This window comes from Octodon degus, unplaced genomic scaffold (assembly GCF_000260255.1).
Source record: "Octodon degus isolate 3935 unplaced genomic scaffold, OctDeg1.0 scaffold00197, whole genome shotgun sequence".
Lineage (NCBI taxonomy): Eukaryota > Metazoa > Chordata > Mammalia > Rodentia > Octodontidae > Octodon > Octodon degus.
In genome coordinates, this window is record NW_004524773.1 from 510,190 (window position 1) to 528,977 (window position 18,788).

The 18,788-nt window shown below is 42.7% G+C and overlaps 1 protein-coding gene across 1 annotated transcript in view; it reads right to left on the bottom strand.

Annotated features, from left to right (window-relative positions):
- Sae1 (SUMO1 activating enzyme subunit 1) overlaps positions 1-18,788 on the bottom strand; it is a 63,133-nt gene that overhangs the window by 43,980 nt on the left and 365 nt on the right. Inside the window, exons 2-4 of the mRNA XM_023704624.1 lie at positions 15,821-15,963; positions 13,736-13,835; positions 4,122-4,227 (exon numbers count right to left, since the gene is read on the bottom strand). Coding sequence (XP_023560392.1) covers positions 4,122-4,227; positions 13,736-13,835; positions 15,821-15,963 — 349 coding nt within the window. The remainder of the gene's footprint in view (positions 1-4,121; positions 4,228-13,735; positions 13,836-15,820; positions 15,964-18,788) is intronic.

Below are 18,788 nucleotides of genomic sequence, written 5' to 3' on the forward strand. Positions count from 1 at the left end.
CTCTCTCTCTCTCTCTCTCTCTCTCTCTCTCTCTCTCAAATAAATAAAAAAAAAATGTATAATTTTAAGCTGGGCGTGGTGGTACATGCCTGTATCCCAACCCCTGAAGGATGAGGCAGAAGGACTGTTGCAAATTCAAGCTAGCCTGGGCTACACAGCTAGTTCAAAGCCAGTGTAAACTGTATAGCAAGACCCATTCTCAAAAAGACAAAAACAAGGGCCAACCAGATAGCTCAGTGGATTAAAGTGCCTGCTTAGGCACATGCAGAGGCCTGGGTTTGATCCCCGGCCTGCCATGCTGAGACAGCAAATAAGACTGGGTGTGGCGGCACACACCTGTAATCCCAGCACTTGGGAGGCTGAAAAACAGCAAGGATCACTAATAAGTCCGATCTGTGTAGTGAAAGAGACCTTGTAGATCCTGCACTAACTACATAAAAAAAAGACAAAACAAAAAACACCACAGTAACAAAAACAAAATTTAATCATCATATCTACTACCTTGAAATCTGAAACTACAAGAACAGATAACTAGTACCATTTGGATGAGAGACTCAAAATAGGATATATTTTCCAACTAGTGTCACAGGCAGAAAATTAAAACCTGCCAGGGTTGTTGCCATGATACCTACTGAAAGATGAAATTAAGGGGTAAACTGAGTCAACCCCTAAACTTCTACTACACAGTTCCAAAATATACATAACAAAATTACCTAACTCCATGGAATAAACTATTCTTCAAGATTTGGTTTGTGCTATGTGTTTATTTGCCCAAAGTCCAAGCCACACAAAAGCTCTCTGAGGCAAGTGCTGCTAATGTGCCATCTTCAGAGGGATGCTCAGCCCCTGGGGAATTCAAATAAATGCTCAAGATCATTCATCTTAAAGACAGAAAAAAGAAAAAAGAAAGGCAGGGTCACAGGTGTACCACAGTGGTAGAACCCTTGCCTAGCATTCATAGGCCTTGTGTTAGATCTGGGAATGGTGGCACACGCCTGTAATCCCAGCACTCAGGAGGCTGAGGCAGGAGGACTGTTTCCAAGGAAGACCAGCTTAGCTACAAAGTGAGCTCAAGGCCAGCCTGCCTGTCTCAAAAAAGAACAAAAACACCTTGCACTGCAGACAAACAAGCAAACAAGCCACATGTTGTAGCACATGCCTGTAATCTCAACACTTGGAAGGCTGAGTCAGAAGGATCGCTGTATCGCTGTATGAAGTCAGCTTAGGCTACATGGTGAGTTCAAGGCTAGTCTGAGCAGTCTAAGACCATAGTGAGACCCTGCCTCAAAAACATAACATAACATAACATAACATAACATAACATAACATAACATAACATGACAGAGCCAGGACTGGAAGCCAGATCTGTTTTAATTCCAAAGCTGTTCTAAATAGCCACACATCAATGCCTGCTGTGTGCGTCATGTTACAGTGGTGCTGCTTCCTCTGGGCTCTGGTAACTTCCTGTCAGCAGGACAGCCAGTAAACCTGTACTTGTCCTCTACTGTCCCAGCATATTGGTTTTGCTTCCTCAGCTCACTAGCTTTGCTGAACGAAGGGATGGCCATGGTGTCTGGGTATTCATTCGTTTGTGCCTTTGATGACATCTATCAGTGAGGTAGGTGTATCACTGTCTCACACTGATGTGGCCAAGATTCAATGTGAATGCACATCTCTAGGAATGGCCCCATGTGCTCTCTAATTCAGACTTGTAATGGTGGTGAATCAGACGTCAAGCACATTTTTTTTTAAATTTTATGGAAGGGCCTACAGGGTGTTCAGGGTCTGTTTACAGCCTCCCAAGAGCTGGGATTACTGGTGCGCGCCACCACACCCAGTCTCAGTTGCTGTCTCAGCGTGCCCCGGGGATCGAACCCCCGGCCCCTGTGCCTGCTTGCAGGCATTTTAATTCGCTGAGCTATTTGGCCAGCCCTTCAAGCACCTTTTTGAGTCCTCCCTCCTCTGCCATTTACAACCATGTCTCTCATTTCTTCAATTCAAGAAAACAAATTGGGGATCCTTTCCACCATGCCTATCTCAAGAAATATCAGGCCCCTTCTTTCAAGAGCACCATTTAGAGATGTTCTTGTCATGCCTTTACAGGTTAGTGGCTGCTTTTTCCCAAGGACTTCAATGTGTCAAGTCCTGAACATCTTACTTGTTCCATGTGGCCCAGGCACTGTGCTCAGTGAACTGGACTAGACAGGCTGCTGCTGACCCCAGCTAGAACTTCCTCCATGCCAGGTCCCATAGGCCTGCCCCAGCTACATGCCTGATTTCCTGCTTAACATGTTTCATTATTTCTATTCCAATGGAGACATTCAGGACTTTAGAATAGTTTGTTCCTCCAGATGCTCTTTAACTCATCTTGTTAACATAACTAGCATTAGAAAAGCTTGGTGCGCCCCCCCCCCAAAAAAAAAGAACATTGATGAAAATTGGGGAGATGGCTCAGTGGAATAAGCGCTTCCCTGGCAAGCTCAAGTACCTGAGTTCCATCCCTGGTTCCACCAAAAAAAAAAAAAAAAAGAACATTGATGAAAAGCTTGGTGCACAGAAAAAAAAACAAAAACAAAAAAACCTTGTAATTTAGTTTTAAGATCCTTTTACTAGTTATCAAGGATGTCATATATTTTTCTGTCCTGTCTTGTTTTTGGTGGTACCAGGGATCCTTTTTTGAGACTGGATCTCAGTTGGTCACTATGTTGCCCAGGCTGAGCTTCAACTTGTGATTCTCCTTTCTCACCCTTTTAGAGTGCTGGAATGAGTGAGGGCTGGTGAGATTGCTCTGCAGTATAAATACCTGCCTGGCAAGCATGAGGGGCCCGAGTTTAATCCCTGGTACCACCAAAAAAAAAAAAAAAAAAGCCTAGAGTGCTGGACTACAGGTGTGCATGGCACACACTCTGGTGGGGTGTGTGTGGTGCTGACAATGGAGCCTACGGCACAGATTTTTGTGGCACCTTCACAGGAAATAACAAGATGGGGATATAGTTCAACTAAGCCCAGGGTAAACGGGGGCTGGAAACTGCCCACATGTAACCAAATGATGCTTTTCAGGTTTTCTAAATCAAAGCTACCTGTCTATTTTTAATCTGAGAGTGAATTACACTTATGCAGAGATATGGATTCTCTTTAGCCCTGGAATGGACAAACAGGGCTAGGAGAGATGGCTGAGGGACTCCAGTACCTTGTGTAAATATTATGCTACATGTACTATGTCATGACAAAACATAAAAACACAAAAATGTCAAGGTCATATTTTTCCTTCTTTGTGCTTTTCTGGCATGCTCTAGAGTAACAAATTATTTTTAAACCCATTAAAAGTATTTTTATACTCACTTGCTATATAACTTTGAGAATAGTAGTACCCTACATCTGTACCTCAGTTTCCTTGTTTAAAAATAGGGAGAGTTAAGAATGATGTGGTGGCACACACCTGTAGTTCCAGCTACTTGAGGCTGAAGTGGGGAGAATCAAGGCTTCAAGGACACCCTGGTCTTAAATAGATAAAATTTAAAAAGCAGGAGCAGGCCAGGTATGGTGGTACACACTTGTAATCCCAGCACTCCAGAAGCTGAGGCAGGAAGATAACCTAGGCTGGCTTGAACTTGTACTTATTATTCAATGTTTTCAATTATTTTACATAATACTTTAAAAATTAGAAGTACTAGGCACAAGAAGAACACTGACAAGCCAATCAATATTCTACAATACCTCCCCAAGAATGAGCAAGGATAGACTGCAAAGTAGCTCATTACTAGTGATTTGGGGGTCCCCAAAAACTCTAACACCTCTATGGTTTTCTGTTTGGCAAGAAAGACTTGATACTTGTTTTGAGCCCAAGGAAGAACTATAAAGAAAGAAAAGTAGGGATGAGAAGTTGCTGGATTTGCAATACTATTTCTCTAAGGCATACTTGTAGAAGACAGATCAGTTCAATAGAAAAAAAGCAAGTTACCAGAAAAGAGTTCAATGCTGGGTCTCAACCCATTTATTTATTCAGCCCTTCTTAGAAGGGCCAACTATGAGCCAGCTGAAGAGCGATTCCACCCAGAGTAGACATCACCTATGCAGCAATGCAAGCCAGCAGTCTGCCCCTGAAGCCTGGCCAGCCTCACCTTGCAGGAGAAAGTAATCAGAGGTCGTGCGCTTCAGGGCGGCCTTCGCTTTCTCACTGCTCCAGTCCACCTCCAGCGCCTCTTTTACAGGGCAGAAAACCACCTTCTGTTAAGAAAAGGTAGAAACGCTCAGGGATGAAATATGAACCACAAAGCAGCAGCTTTTTATCTCAGACAAATTCCATTACTTAAACTTAACTGATCCCTGTAATCCCAGTTTTTTGGGTTTTTTTGGGCAGGCTCAGAATGCCTTCAGGGCAGGTTTGGCTGGCTTCAGTTCTGGGGATCAAACCACAGCAACCTGAGCCTGACTGCTTTGTTGAAGCACTTAAAAAACTGCTTTGCGGGCTGGTGAGATGGCTCAGTGGTCTAAAGCACCTACTTACAACAAGCTTAGCAAAGCACAGGGACCACGGTTCAATCCCCCAGCACCACATGCCAGCCAGCCCCGCCCCCTGGTGGGCTGAGCTGGCCACACACACACACACACACACACACACAAATAAAATTAAAAAAAAAACTGCTTTGCACTGCTTTGTTGAAGCCACTTAAAAAACTGAGCTAAGGGGCATGCCAGGTTGATCACTATGAGTCCGATCTAGTAGTGAGACCCTGAACAATTCTGTAGACCCTTCCCTAAAATATAAATAAATTAATTAATTTAATAGAATAAACTTAACTGATCACTAGGAGAAGCCAAGGCCCATTCAATTGAAAAAATGCTTGCTGAACACTTACTGTGGTCTCCTCCGTGCATGTGGACCCCATGACAGCCATGCATCCTGCACAAGGGAAAACAACCTCCCCAGTGCCAGGGTCCACTCCACTTCCTTAAACCTGGCTGTATACACACTACAAAAGTACTTGCACCAATGAGAAGCAATGATATGTATCTAATAATATTCAATAAAATATTATGTGTAATATTAAACAAAAGCAACTAAAAATTAAATGGTTCACAGAAGAATGATTTGATGATGAATGACAATAATGTTAACAAAAACACTCTCTGGGATATATGGGACATAAGCTACAGAAAAGAAAATAGAAACAGAACAGTATTTGCAAAAGCCCTGAGGCAGAAGGAAGTCTGGCTAAAACTTTCAATGCTAAACCGTGTTTTGGTACTGCAGACTGAATCCAGGTTTGCACATGCTCTATGAACTGACCATCATCCTGCTCAGCCCCCAGCTGAATTGTCCTAAAAAATGCAACATGTTTTACTTTAAAAATAAACCCTGAGGGAATAAAAAAGACTGGGGCCAGGAAGATAGCTCAGTAGAATAAGCACTTGTCTGGCAAGCACAAGGGCCTGAGTTCAATCCCCAGTTCAATCAATCAATCAATCAATCAATCAATCAATCCTGGGTTGGTGAGATAGTTCAGTGGTCTAAAGAGCCTGCTTTGGCAAGCTTAGGCGAGTGCAGGGACTGCAGTTCAATCCCTGGCACCATATGCCGCACCAACCCCACCACCAGGGCAGGCTGAGCTGGCCACAAACAAACAAACAAACAAATAAAATAAAATACATACTCATAAATAAATAAATAAATCCCAGCAATGGGGATGCTGACACAGGGGGATCACCATGAGTTTGAGGCCAGCCTGGGTTACATAATAAAACCTTGCCTCAAAAATAAACTTAATGGACTCAGGCCCTACATATAAAATAGCATAAATATACAGCTCTTAGTTCAATGAGAAGAAGGTTTTGAACTAATAATGTTTAGACAAGATATCATGTCCGCATCTTGCACTAGGAACAACTACAAAGATAACAAAATGCAATGTATTAATTATTGTAACTGTACTACTAACCTGTTTTGAAACTATCTCATTGCTACTTCTTTCTCAATAAAATTATTAAAATATAAAAAAGAAAAAAATAAACTTAAAAAAATAAATTTCTAATTTTGTACAATAAATAAATGTTATTCATCAGCTCCAAACATTTGGAAATACCTATACAAAGAACTCAACTGTTCTTTCCTTATCATGAAAAATTCAGTCCAAAACCAACTGCTGGGAAAAACACACCACCCAGCCACTTGCTGGAGAGGGCAAGACATGGCAAAGCCAGAGTGCCCTGGGTGGTGTGACGGCCTGGCCAGAAGGATTACACCACAGTAAGGCAAGAAAGCCATTTCCTCAGGCAGCAAAAGGAGATTGACTGCATTGAAAGGCTGAACTGACAAGCGTACATATTGAGATTTTGGGGGGTCAGGTTGACCGCCAAAGAGAATGTGAGAGGTGAATGAATTCTCAGGGAATTAAGAAATTATCACTGGTAGACAATAACGCAAACTCATTTTTAATTCATGGATATAGCCAGGCATAGTGGCACATGTCAGTAATCCCAACAGGAGGATTGATCGCCATGTGAGGCCAGACGGGGCTACAGTGAGTTCAAGGCCAGCCTAAGTTACAAAGCAAGATCTTGTCTGAAAAAAAAATCAACCAAACAAGCAAACAAAATCCAAAAAATTCATGGATAGTGTGATGCCCACCCTCCCACCAATACTAATTAGCTATGTCTGCTGAGAATACCCAAAAGCAATGATACTTTACTAGAAACAGGCACACTTAACTTCCACATGGTTTCTGATCACTAGTTCCCAATCACATTAGCATTTCTCCTTAGATAAATGGCTGACTTCAAGGGGGCAGGATGTGCCAGGCAGGGAGAGTACAAGAGTAGCCTGGAATGCCTCATCACACTAGAAAACAAGGAAGTGCTCCGAGAAATCAAGAGAAAACAGCAGCCAGCTTAAAAAAAAAACGGCTAGCGCCCAAATCTAGGACAGTCCAACAATAAAAAAGTCATACTAATAAATAACACAAAACATCTTAAATAAACTGGAATCTACTTTTCTACAGACCTACAGTTAACTAAATTGGCTAGAAGTCTGATAAGGAATGAAATATTAACATGTCTAAAATAAGTAAATAAATAAATAAATTTAAAAAAGAAATATTAACATGTCCAAGTACCTCTCCACAAAACAAATGTTGTTCATGTAAGGCCAGGAGTAACTTCAAATTCAGTTTGGCAGACACTTTAAACAGCGAACGTTAACATTACCAATAAACCATGTACCACATCACAGGATACAAAAGGAAAAATACATCCCCAGATATTCTTGCTACAGATGTGTCATTAGCATCTAATCACAATCAAACATCAGATAGCCTGTGATCCCAGCACTTGGGAGGCTGAGGCAAGAGGACCATCACTGGGCGGGTGGGGAGAGAGCTCAGTGGAATAAGCGCTTCCCTAGCAAGCGCAAGGGCCTGAGTTCAATCCCAGGTTCTGCCAAAAAAAAAAAAAAAAAAAAAAAAGAAAAAGAGGATCATCACAAATTCAAGGCCAACCTGTGCTAAATTTAACGTCAGCCTAAACTGTTGAGACCATGTCTCAAAAAAATCAACCACAATCAACCTCAGAACTGCTGGACACTGTGGTACATGCATGTAATCTTAGCATTCTGGGAGACAAAGGCAGGACAAATTTAAGTTTGAGGTCACTCTGTTAGCACAGATGGACCATGTCTCTAGACACAACTTTTTTTCAATATATTTGGTACAGGGTCTTACTGCGCAGCTCAGACTTGTAGTGATCCTCCTGTTTTCAGCCTCCTCAGCACTAGTATTACATGCATGCACCACCACTCCCAGTCTTGGGCCACTGGGGTGGCACAGATCGAAACCTGGTCCCTGTGTTTGCTTGCCTAAGCAGAGGCGCTTAATCTGCTGAGCCATCTCGCCAGCCCTTAAATAATTTTAAAAATAACTAGTTCCCCACTGGGTTCAATTCCTAGACAAGAGATTTAGCTTAGGGATCCCTTTCAATCCTTATTGCAACCCCTGCATCCCCCCCAAAGAAAGAGATGGAAAAACAAAGCAAAACGCTATTACTCAACTGTGGAATTTCTCAACTAATTCGTAAGAGTAGTGCCTGACTAGCAAGTGCAAGGTCTTGAGTTCGATTCTTGGTACCAAAAACCAGACAACCCCCAAATCATTTTTTTCTTTTTTTTGTTTTGTGTGGCCAGCTCAGCCCACTGTTGGGGGTAGGGCTGGCATTGCATGTGGTGCTGGGGATCAAACTGCAGTCCCTGAGCATTTGCCTAAGCAGGCGCTTTAGACCACTGAGCTATCTTGCCAGCCCCCCAAATCTTTATTGTTTGGTACATCATAAACAAAATCCCACTTAGTGTATCTAAATTCTCAAGACCTGTGATAAAGTGGCCACTATCAGGTGTTGGTGTGGTTGGTATACACTGGTAATCCCAGCACTAGAGGCTGAGGAAAGAGTTTTCAAGGCCAGCCTGGGTCACACTGAGAGTTCAAGGTCAGCCTGCACTATATATAGAGAGACCTTGCCTACAAATAAATATCCAACAGCCCTAATAACAGACAATCCAGGGGCTGGGGAGATGGATTCAGTAGAATAAGCGCTACCCTGGTAAGTGCAAGGGCCTGAGTTCAAACCTCAGTTCCGCAAAAAAAAAAACAAAAACAAACAAACAAAAAAAAAACAGACAATCCACAAAATAAACAAAAGCGGCAATGTGGGAGTATCAGTGGCCTTTTATCCAGTAGTTCTCCAGAATGACTCCAATTTCCATATTTTTTCCCCACCATCCTCATAAAATTTCAGGTTACCCTACAAACCTTTCAGGCCATTCACCTTGTAAATCACCAGCAGAGCCAGTGCCCTTAGGCACTCTGTCTATACTCTGGGCCCTCATGCCTTCTGTCACTGGGCTGGGTCTGAGCAGCCCCCAGGCTGAAATAAGGAACCTATCTTACCTTCTGTAGAAAACTTTGCAGGTTCCCAGAAAAAGCATTTGAGGATGACACAGGAAAAGTGAGGCTGAGTCAGTAAGAGGCACCAGGCACCTCAGGGTGCACTCCAGAGAAGTGTGGCTGTTAGTCTTTCCGCCTCATCCACACTTCTCCTATTGCACCTTCCTCCACAGCTGGGGTTCCGGGGCAGCCCTGTGAGTTTCTCTAGGATTTTGCACCAGGTGTGCAAAAAGGAGGCAGGACCAAATGTCCTTCCCTCTACCTCGCACAGTGCATTGCACACACAACAGGCGTTTTTTTAAGGCACAGAGCTGGCTGCTTCTGGGTGAGGAAAGCCAGAGTGACCGCCCCTATTTGTTATTTTGCCTAACCTCCTCAAGGGAATATTTGACTAAGTTTGGTGACTGGCAAAGTCTCATGCCAACTCTGGCAATATTGGGGGCTGAACCTAGGGTTTTCACAGTGAGTTACATCCCCAGTCCCTTGAATTTTTTTTTTTTAAATGTATTTAGTACAGGGTCTAACTACACAGATAGGACTCGTAGTGATTCTCCTGGTTTCAGCCTCCCAAGTACTGGGATTACAGGTGCACACCACCATGCGAAGCCCCAGGGGGAGGGCCAGCATGGCTTGTGGTGCTGGGGATCAAACCCCAGTCTCTGCGCTCTGCCTAAGCAGGTGCTTTAGTCCACTGAGCTATCTGACTGGCCTTTGAAATTTTTTTTATAATTTTGAGACAGGATCTCCTTGCTAAGTCAGCAAGCTGCCAAGGCTAGCTCAAACACAATTGTCCTGCCTCAGCCTCCAAGAGTGCAGCATGGGGCTGGGGAGTAGGCTCAATGAAATAAGTGCGTCCCTGGCAAGCACAAGGGCCTGAGTTCAATCCCCAGTTCTGCAAAAAAAAAAAAAAAAAAAAAAAAAACAGTGTAGGGATTACACACCTGCATTTCATTGCTCTCATTTATCTGCTGCATGGTAGGGTCTGTATCAGGTTTGTGACAATTCAATTTTGATTAAATCTATCTCACGACTTCTGGGTACTGAAGGAAGCAAACAAATGAAGCTAGGCATTTTCCTACTGCCTTATTTATCATGATGGCACATGTGCTAGAAAAGCCCAGCATCTTCCTAGATGGTGTGAAAACCACAATTTCTGTTTTTCCTCTCTTTTTTTAAAAAGTTTCTAATTTAAGAGCACAACATGTACCTTGAAGCAAAAGCAGCTTTACAGCATTTGGTTTAACCTAGGAACGGGGGGGAGGGGAAGGGAACTCTAACCAAAACCTTTCACAGGAAACAGGAAGTGGCTTCTGTCCCACCCCCCCCACCCCACCCCCCCCTCTGTATTCTGCATAATCCAACTAATTATTCTGTACAAGCCAAGCATAGGGTCAAATTTGAATCCAGATTTTGTTTTTTGCCTTTTTGAGACAGGGTTTCACAATGTAGTTCAGACTGGCCTTAAGTTCACTTTGTAGCCCAGGCAGGCCTTAAACTCAAAGCAATTCTCCTGCCTCAGCCTCCAAAGTACTGGATTTATTGGTGTGCACCACCACACCTGGCTTTGAATCTAGAAGTTTCCAGTTCAAACATAATTTCAAAATCAGAAGGCAGGGGGCTGGAGAGATGGCTCAGTGGTCTAAAGCACCTACTTGAAACAAGCTTGGCAAAGCACAAGGACCGCGGTTCGATCCCCAGCACCACATGCCAGCCAGACCCGCCCCCTGGTGGGCTGAGCTGGCCACACACACACACAATAAATAAATGTAATAAATAAAAATAAATAAAAAAAACTTCACTTAAAAAAAAAAAAAAAATCAGAAGGCAGGGGCCACAGAGATAGCTCAGAGGTCTAAGCACCTGCCTCGCAAGCTCAAGGACCTGGGTTCAATGATCCTCAGTACCACATGCTGTGCCACCCCAGGGTAACCAGCCACCAAGACCGGGTGTGGTGGTGCACATTTGTAATTCCAGCACTTGGGAGGCTGAAATAGGAGGATCACTACGAGTCCATGCTGTGTAATAAGACCTTGTACCAAGTATGTAAAATTAAAAAAAAAAAAACCCATAGGGCTATCTTTGCCAAAAAGAGAAGGCATGTAATTTTATTTCTATTTATTTCTATTTATTTATTTAAAGGCATGTTATTATAAGGTAACAAAGCCATAGCCAAAATCCAGTTTTGCCAAGCCCTTCTAAAGTGCTCTCGGTAGGGTCACACAAAGACAAGGTTTGGAATCCCAGGGACTGTCATCAGGAATGTATTGAATGCCTTGCAACCTTGTGGGTTTGGAGTTGGAATCCAGGCTTGAATTGTAGAAGTGTAACAGCTGACTAACAATGTCAGCTGGGGAATATTTTGATACCTTCAAATTCGGCCCCACATAGGAAGAAGCTGCACAAAAAGCTCTGAGTGTAGCACCCTGAGGAATGGTACGCCAAGGCCCAGCCCAAGTGCCTGCTTGGGCTGCCATACTCTCCTTGTAGTGAGGTAAACTGGCTCCCAAAGAGGTTTCCAGGTCCACCCCAGCGGGCACCTTCAGAATTGACTCCAGAGAAACTTCCAGTTGTAAACGGCTAACAAAGCTAGGCCGCTAACTCTACATTTGAATGTGAAAGAGTGCCCCATTGAGAGAAGGCCCTTAAGCCACAAAACCCTGCACACCAAGGCCAAGTGTCACACTTGTAAGAAAGTGTGATTTATAAACTGACAGCACCCACAAAGCTGCTTTTGTACTTCTCCGTTTCTTAACAATTTATTCCCCCCATCAAACTCATGGAGCTATTCAGATAAAGCTTGACTGCTTGACTAAGCCTCCAAAATTTAAAAAAAGGACAGGACGAAAGAAAGAAAAGAACCAAAGTTTTGGCCACAACACCAATGTTCAACTCTGGTAATTATGGTCCTGTGAATAGACACTAAAATTAGGGCTACTAATTCCTCTGTATCACACTCACAGCGTCAAGCTATTCCAACACAAACACAAAAAGCAAAAGCAAGCAAATCTGCAGCATGGTCTCGCTGCCGCAGCCTCCAGGAGCCACTCCGCGGTTTTCTGCAAGTCTCTTTTGTGGGTTCTGAACCGCTCAGAATGCCCCCTTTTGAGCACGTTTAACTTGAAATTATGACCTGCTGGGATTTTTTCTCTCAACATTTAAATCTATAAAGCAAAAAGTAAATATGGGCTTGGTCATGTCTTTCCTCTCAGCTCAACAAAATCAATTCAGAGCCACTTCAAATTGTTTTCTCCATCTCATGATTCCATTCTGAGGCCAGTACTAGCTACAGAAACCATCAACTTCTGATTTCTTTCCCACTCTTTTTTAAAAATAAATTTAGGGGCTGGGGAGATAGCTCAGTGATATAAGCACCTGCCTAGCAAGCACAAGGTCCCAAGTTTGATTCCTAGTACTGAAAAGAAAAAAAAAGAGAATTCTACCTGAGTTTGTGGAACAGCAGTACCTCCCGCTCTAAAAATAAATTAACTTACAGATCCAAACAGAGGCTAAGCTCCTTACATAAACTACATTACAGGGCAGATACCTAAATTGTGCATAGTAGCAGAGCCCTGTAATTGCAGGTCCTAAGAAGGCTGAGGAAGTAGGATCAAAGTCTGAGGCTAGCCTTGATAATCTAGTGAGACCCTGTTTCCAAATACAAAAGGGAAAGGGGACATTGCTTAATGGTAGAGTGATGCTGGGTTTAATCCCCAGTACTGCCAAAAGTGGGTGGGTATGCTTGTAATCTCAGTTACTTAAGGAATAAAAATTTAAAACTACCCCAAGCAATTTGGTGGGGCTCTGTCTTCCCAAAAACAAACAAAAAAAGAGGAGAGCGCTCAACTACCTGCTCAAAATTGTGGGTTCAAATCCTACATTGCCCCCCCACCCTTTCTTTCTGTTTCTTTTTGCAACAGGGTCTTGCCATATAGTCCAAGCTGGCCTCAAACTCACCGCAATACTCCTGTCTCAGCCTCCCAAGTGCTGGGATTACAGGCATGTGCCACTATATCTGGCTATAATAAGTATTATTAAATGTTATGTGGTGAAAGAAATTAGCTAGGGCACGGTGGCTCAAACCTTAAGCAAATTATTCACAGAGGCTGAGTTAGGATGCACCATATTTGAGACCAGCCCAGGAAGTTTAGCGACACTCTATTTGAAAATGAAAATTAAATGGACTAGGAATATATAGCTCAGTGGTGGAGCACTTCCCTCACCTAAACTGAATGCAGGGTGCTGGGGTGGGGTGGTGGTGGTATTTAAACTGGCTCCTGCACACTTAAGACTTATTGTCTATCTGAAAAAAGAAAAAATCCTATAGAAGTAATGGCGTCTAGTCACAATCTGACACTACTCAATGCATCACAGGCCTAAACTGGTAGTCCATATACCAAATAAACCACACAGGCACGTTGTCTGGCTTCCACAATGATGACCAAAGAACATTCAAAGCAATTCCAGCAGGAGTTAAAAAAAGTTTGGGTCAGTACATATAAAAGTTGGCATTTCTCAATTCCCTTGAAAATTTACAACTGGAATGTGGGTCCTTTTTCCCTCAGAGCAACAGCTACCTTGGTTGGGTGGCATAAGCATGGGACCTCCCCTCAAGACTGCCCCACCAAGTCTGCTTTTCTCATTTGCAACTACAGGGCCTGGGGTACAGCTCAGCGGCACAAGGGCCTGTCTGGCAAGCACAAGGTCCTGTGTTCAATTTCAATCTAGCTCATTTGCAATTTGCAAAGGCCCATACCAATAAAGCCCCAGGTTTCTGACCCTGGCCTCCCACATGGCAAGTACTGTACCTTTTTGACCATTGTAGTCTCAGATGAATCAAGTTTTGCTCTCTTGGTGTCAGGTCCATCTTCCACCCCTTGGCTAACTTTGGCAACTTTGGTTTTCTCCCTAGAGAGGAAATTGAGTTAAGACTATTATGAACTGTGCCACGATTTAAAAAAAAAAAGGGGGGCGGTGGCTGGGGAGATGGCTCAGTAGAATAAGTGCTTCCCTGGCAAGCGCAAGGCTCTCAGTTCAATCCCCGGTTACGCCAATAAATAAATAAATAAATAAATAAAGTATTCCAGCTCTGAATAAGATGGTGCATAAAGAGCAAAATCTTTGCTGTCAAACAGACCTGGGTTCAATCTCTAACCCTATCACAAACTACCTGATAAATCAGGGACCCACACTATGAAAATAGCAGTCCCTGAACTAGCGAGATAGCTCAGCAGACTAAAATGCCCGCATAGGTAAGTACAAGGTCTGCGGTTCCAACCCCAGCACTACATGCCATGCCAGCCCTGCCCCAGGGTGGGCTGAGCCAGGCATAGTGGTGCACACCTGTAATCCCAGCGCTGAAGAGGCTAAAAATAGGAGGATCACTGTGAGTCCAAGCTGCACAGTGAGACCCTGTAACAACCAAATATATTTAAAAAAAAAAAGAGAAAATAGTAGTCCCTAACACCACTAACAAGAAAGTGCAATAAGATAAACTACTCAACACACTATCCTGCACATATAAGCTCTCAAAAACTGAAAGCAACTACTTTAGACCATTCTACTGGAATCGTAAAATAAACATTCAGTCAGGTGCAGTGGTGCACGTAAACTCAGCACTCAGGAGGCTGGGGCAGGAGGAACACTGAACAGTCGAGGCCAGCTTAGGCTACACAGTGAATTCAAGGACAGCCTAAACTATAAAACAAGACTGGTTCAAACAAAATCCAACCTTAGTTCCTTCCTTCTGCTGTGGCAAGCCCATGTTAAAATAACCTGGCCCAGGGGCTGGTGAGATGGCTCAGTGGTCTAAAGCACCTACTTGGAACAAGCTTGGCAAAGCACAGGGACCACAGTTCAATCCCCCAGCACCACATGCCAGCCAGCCCCGCCCCAGGTGGGCTGAGCTGGCCACACACACAATAAATAAATGTTAAAAAAATAAAAGAATATATAAAATCAAAAAAATAATAATAATAACCTGGCCCAGGACCAGGAGATAGCTTAGTGGCATAAGCACCTGCCTGCCAGTGCAAGGTCCTGAGTTTGAGCCCCAGTGCCAAAATAAAAATAAAAAAATAACCTGGCCTGTTTTTCATTATTACAACTTTATTTGTAATATATAAAAAAATCTATAGTTTCAAACCCACACAATTGTAATTAGAAGATATCTTAAACATGTCTCCCCAAGTTCAATTTATTGGTAAGAGAAATTTTGGCTCCTTCTCTGAGAGGCTGAACAAGAGAACGGTTCTCAGGGGTCTGGGGTAGGAAGTCCTCCCCTCCTCCACTTAAAGCTCTTATTAGCAAGTTGGGGTGAGGGAAAAATGTCATAAATTATAACCAAAACAACCAACTCACATGGTTTTATAATATTTCATCACCAGCAACCTTTCACAGAAGCCACAAATTCTAAACACTACAGGTCCCATCATGTGAGAATTACCAGCAGCCTCAATACTTCAAATGAGGAATAAGGTCTGTTCATCCCACCATAGTAGTCTGGACACAGAAGCTTTTCCAAGGTAGACTTCTGCTGAACGAGGCTCCAGGTTGACTCATCTAATTATCTCTCAAACTGAGAGCACACCTTTTCCATGCAGAAAATGCAGGTTCAACACCCGAGGTCCAGACTGATCAAACACCCACGAGATGTACTCTACTTGTGGTGCAACTGCATGTGCTTTAGGCTTTAGATCACACCATTGTTTTGGAGCACAGGAGCTGACCTACAATTTGGAACCCACAGCGAACTGTATTCAGTAAATTGTCAATGGCTTGGTTTCAGGATGTTCTAAGTATAACAGTAAAATACTTTCTTCAGATGCTATAATTCTCACTAATAAATAAAACAATTTGGAAACATTCCATTTTTCCTTCCACGCTCAACTTACTCTACAAACTCATGCTCTCCAAGATTGGCAAATGTGTAGCCATGGTAGCCAAAAACATCTCCTGTGAAGAATTTGATGCTGTTTTTGTGACAGATCTGGTCAACTTTAACTATGACATCCCTGGAGCAGCATGTCAGGCACACCTGCAGGAAAGAAGAAATTGGCCGGATGTGAGTTTTTCAAACTGTGAATCTCTACCCTAATGTCTAAATAAACCTTAATGAGCAGTCTCTGGGCATGCTGAAAGCCAGTTTCAAACTGGTACAACAGGTTCCTTGCGTGCTCTGAGTAGAAGACAAAAGAGAAGCTAGGTTTCGGTGTGTAGAAAATGTAGCAGTCATCTTCTGCAACCAAAGGAAGTGTTTAGCTAAAAAGGTTTTACCATTAAACAAATGCTTCCCCTAATCCATGACCATATACAAACTAGGCAATTAGTATGAAAAAGTAATAATTCAGCAAGCTATTTCTAAACTGGTGACTAAACCTATTAAAAGTCAAAGGGGGGGAAACAACCTGCTTGGCCCTCCTCCTGTCCCTCTCTTGGACAGGAGCTTTCCTCCCCTCAATAAATATATTCTTCTCAAAAATAAATAAATAGAATTTAAAGATGCTACAATGAAAAGCAAGACATTTTTTAGGAGGATTCTTCTTCTTTTTTTTGCAGAACCGGGGATTGAACTCTGGCCCCTGTGCTTGCCAGGGAAGCGCTTATTCTACTGAGCCATCTCCCCGGCCCCAAGACATTTTTTAAACTGACCCAAAGGTCATATTTCAATGAGAGAGCATTCCTCCTTCTCTTAATTGATATGTTAAGAAGATAAATCCTGTTGAGATTATTTTCTCACAGATTTTGGTATGAAACTTTATCTGAATTAATGGACAAAAGAAAAGGTTATAGGCCAAGTGACCTTCCATTCTCACTTAAGACAATAAACCAGCGATTCACTCAGTGGAGTTTTCAGTGTTGTTCTGCAAACTCTAGGTTCTGCTCCAATAGCCTGCTATGCTGGAAATAGCCAAGTTCTACTGCACAAAACACCATCTTTTCAGAATAAGCTCTGTGACTGCCATTAAAAGATATTTTGGGGGCTAGGGGTGTAGCTCAGTGGTACATCACTGGCTTAAGATAACTGAGGCACTGGGTTCAATTCCCAGCACTGAGGAAGGGAGGGAGGAATAAAAGGAAGTTACCTAGCTTCTAAACTGCACATATTTGTTTAAACGTAAGGCCATTTTCACGTAATAGAGCCTCTTCAATAGAGCCTCTTCATCTAGCAGGCTGGGTACTAAAATACAGGAAGAATAAAAAAAACAACACTCAGTAATGTGTTCCTTTGGTGTTTCAAAGACTGCAACCACCCAAGGAAAAACACACATCTAAAAGGTAAAGTCACAGGGAACATGCAACCAATTTTTGAAACAGAACCCTGTAGAAGGGCCGGGGAGATGGCTCAGTGGAATAAGCGCTTCCCTGGCAAGCGCAAGGGCCTGAGTTCAATCTCCGGTTCCACCAAAAAAAAAAAAAAAAAAAAAAAAAAAAAAGAACCCTGTAGAGTTCCAAGTGATTAGAACACCTGTGTGACCAGCCAAAATGGCCCAAACAGAAGCCACCCTCATCCCATGAATGTGCATTAGCTGGTCATACTTACATGTTCTTACAAACTATATCTCTAAACCTACAAGCTTAAGAGACATCTCAAGAAAATCAAGTGTGTTTATTATACACACATAAAGAAAATCTAAGATTCAAATGCAGAGTGTGCCATAATACCTGGAGTTATAAAATAGAACAGACTGGGTGAAAAGGAACAATACACAAATGATCCATTATTCCAAGCCCGTGTTAAATAAATGGGCTTACCATAAAATATAGCAGTGTAATGGTAGGCATCACGGCTCACGCCTGCAATCTCACCACCTGGGGGGCTGAGGCAAGAAGACTGCCGCAAGTGTTTGGCCTTCCTAAGCTACGTAGTGAGTTCACGGCCAATCTGAACTACATAGTAAGATCCTGTCTCCAAAAAAACCAAAAACAGTGTGAAAAACAAACTAGCCAACCCAACTACTACCTTTGTATGTAATGGGCCTTTCACTTAAAAACAAGTTCCTCCTTTGTGACCCTTTACTGTTACTCTGGATTTGTTAAGCTTTCCCAGAATACAGAATGCAACATCTGAAAGATCAGATACTGACAGAAACATTAACTCGTCCCTTCACCCATGTATAGAACTGCCAGTGAAAGTAAATGCCTCGCTGGACTTATGACTGGTGATTTTGGGGCCAGGAGATAGCTCAGTAGAATAAGTGTTTGCCTGGCAAGCACAAGGGCCTGAGTTCAATCCTCAGTTCCACAAAAAACAAACAAAAAAAATAAATTAAAAAATGACTGGTGATTTTGCCTTGTTATTCAAGGCAAATAGGGCAGCTTCAGATCAAGGTAATGTATGCTCTTTCTTAAGACAAAACAGGAGCTGTAGTCTAATACAATACTTCTAACACTAAAGTGGCTCTGCCACTGAAATTAACAGCTTGTTATGTTTCTGGGAGACAACATTTTTAATGCTATATATCAAAGCTATGTGCAAAGATTCTGGAAAACAAAACACCAGTGCTGAAATGTGCTTTGGAAGACATATGCCAGAGAAGCCTGCGGACAGCATGTCACAACCACAGCAGGTCCAACAGACAGATCTACCGACCAATATATTCATGTGGTAGAATACAGCAGCTGAAAACTTTACTTGATCTTTTTTTTCTTTTTTGCGGAACTGGGGATTGAATGCAGGCCCTTGCGCTGAAAACTTCACTTGTGAAAAAATTCAGAATTTAAGATTTCGAGGCTCTATTACACCCTCCTGAAGGCTTTTTTTTTCTTCTTAACCCCCTTTTTTTTTTTTTTTTTGGCAGAACAGGGGATTGAACTCAGGCCCTCGCACTTGCTAGGCAAGCACTTATTCTACTGAGCCAT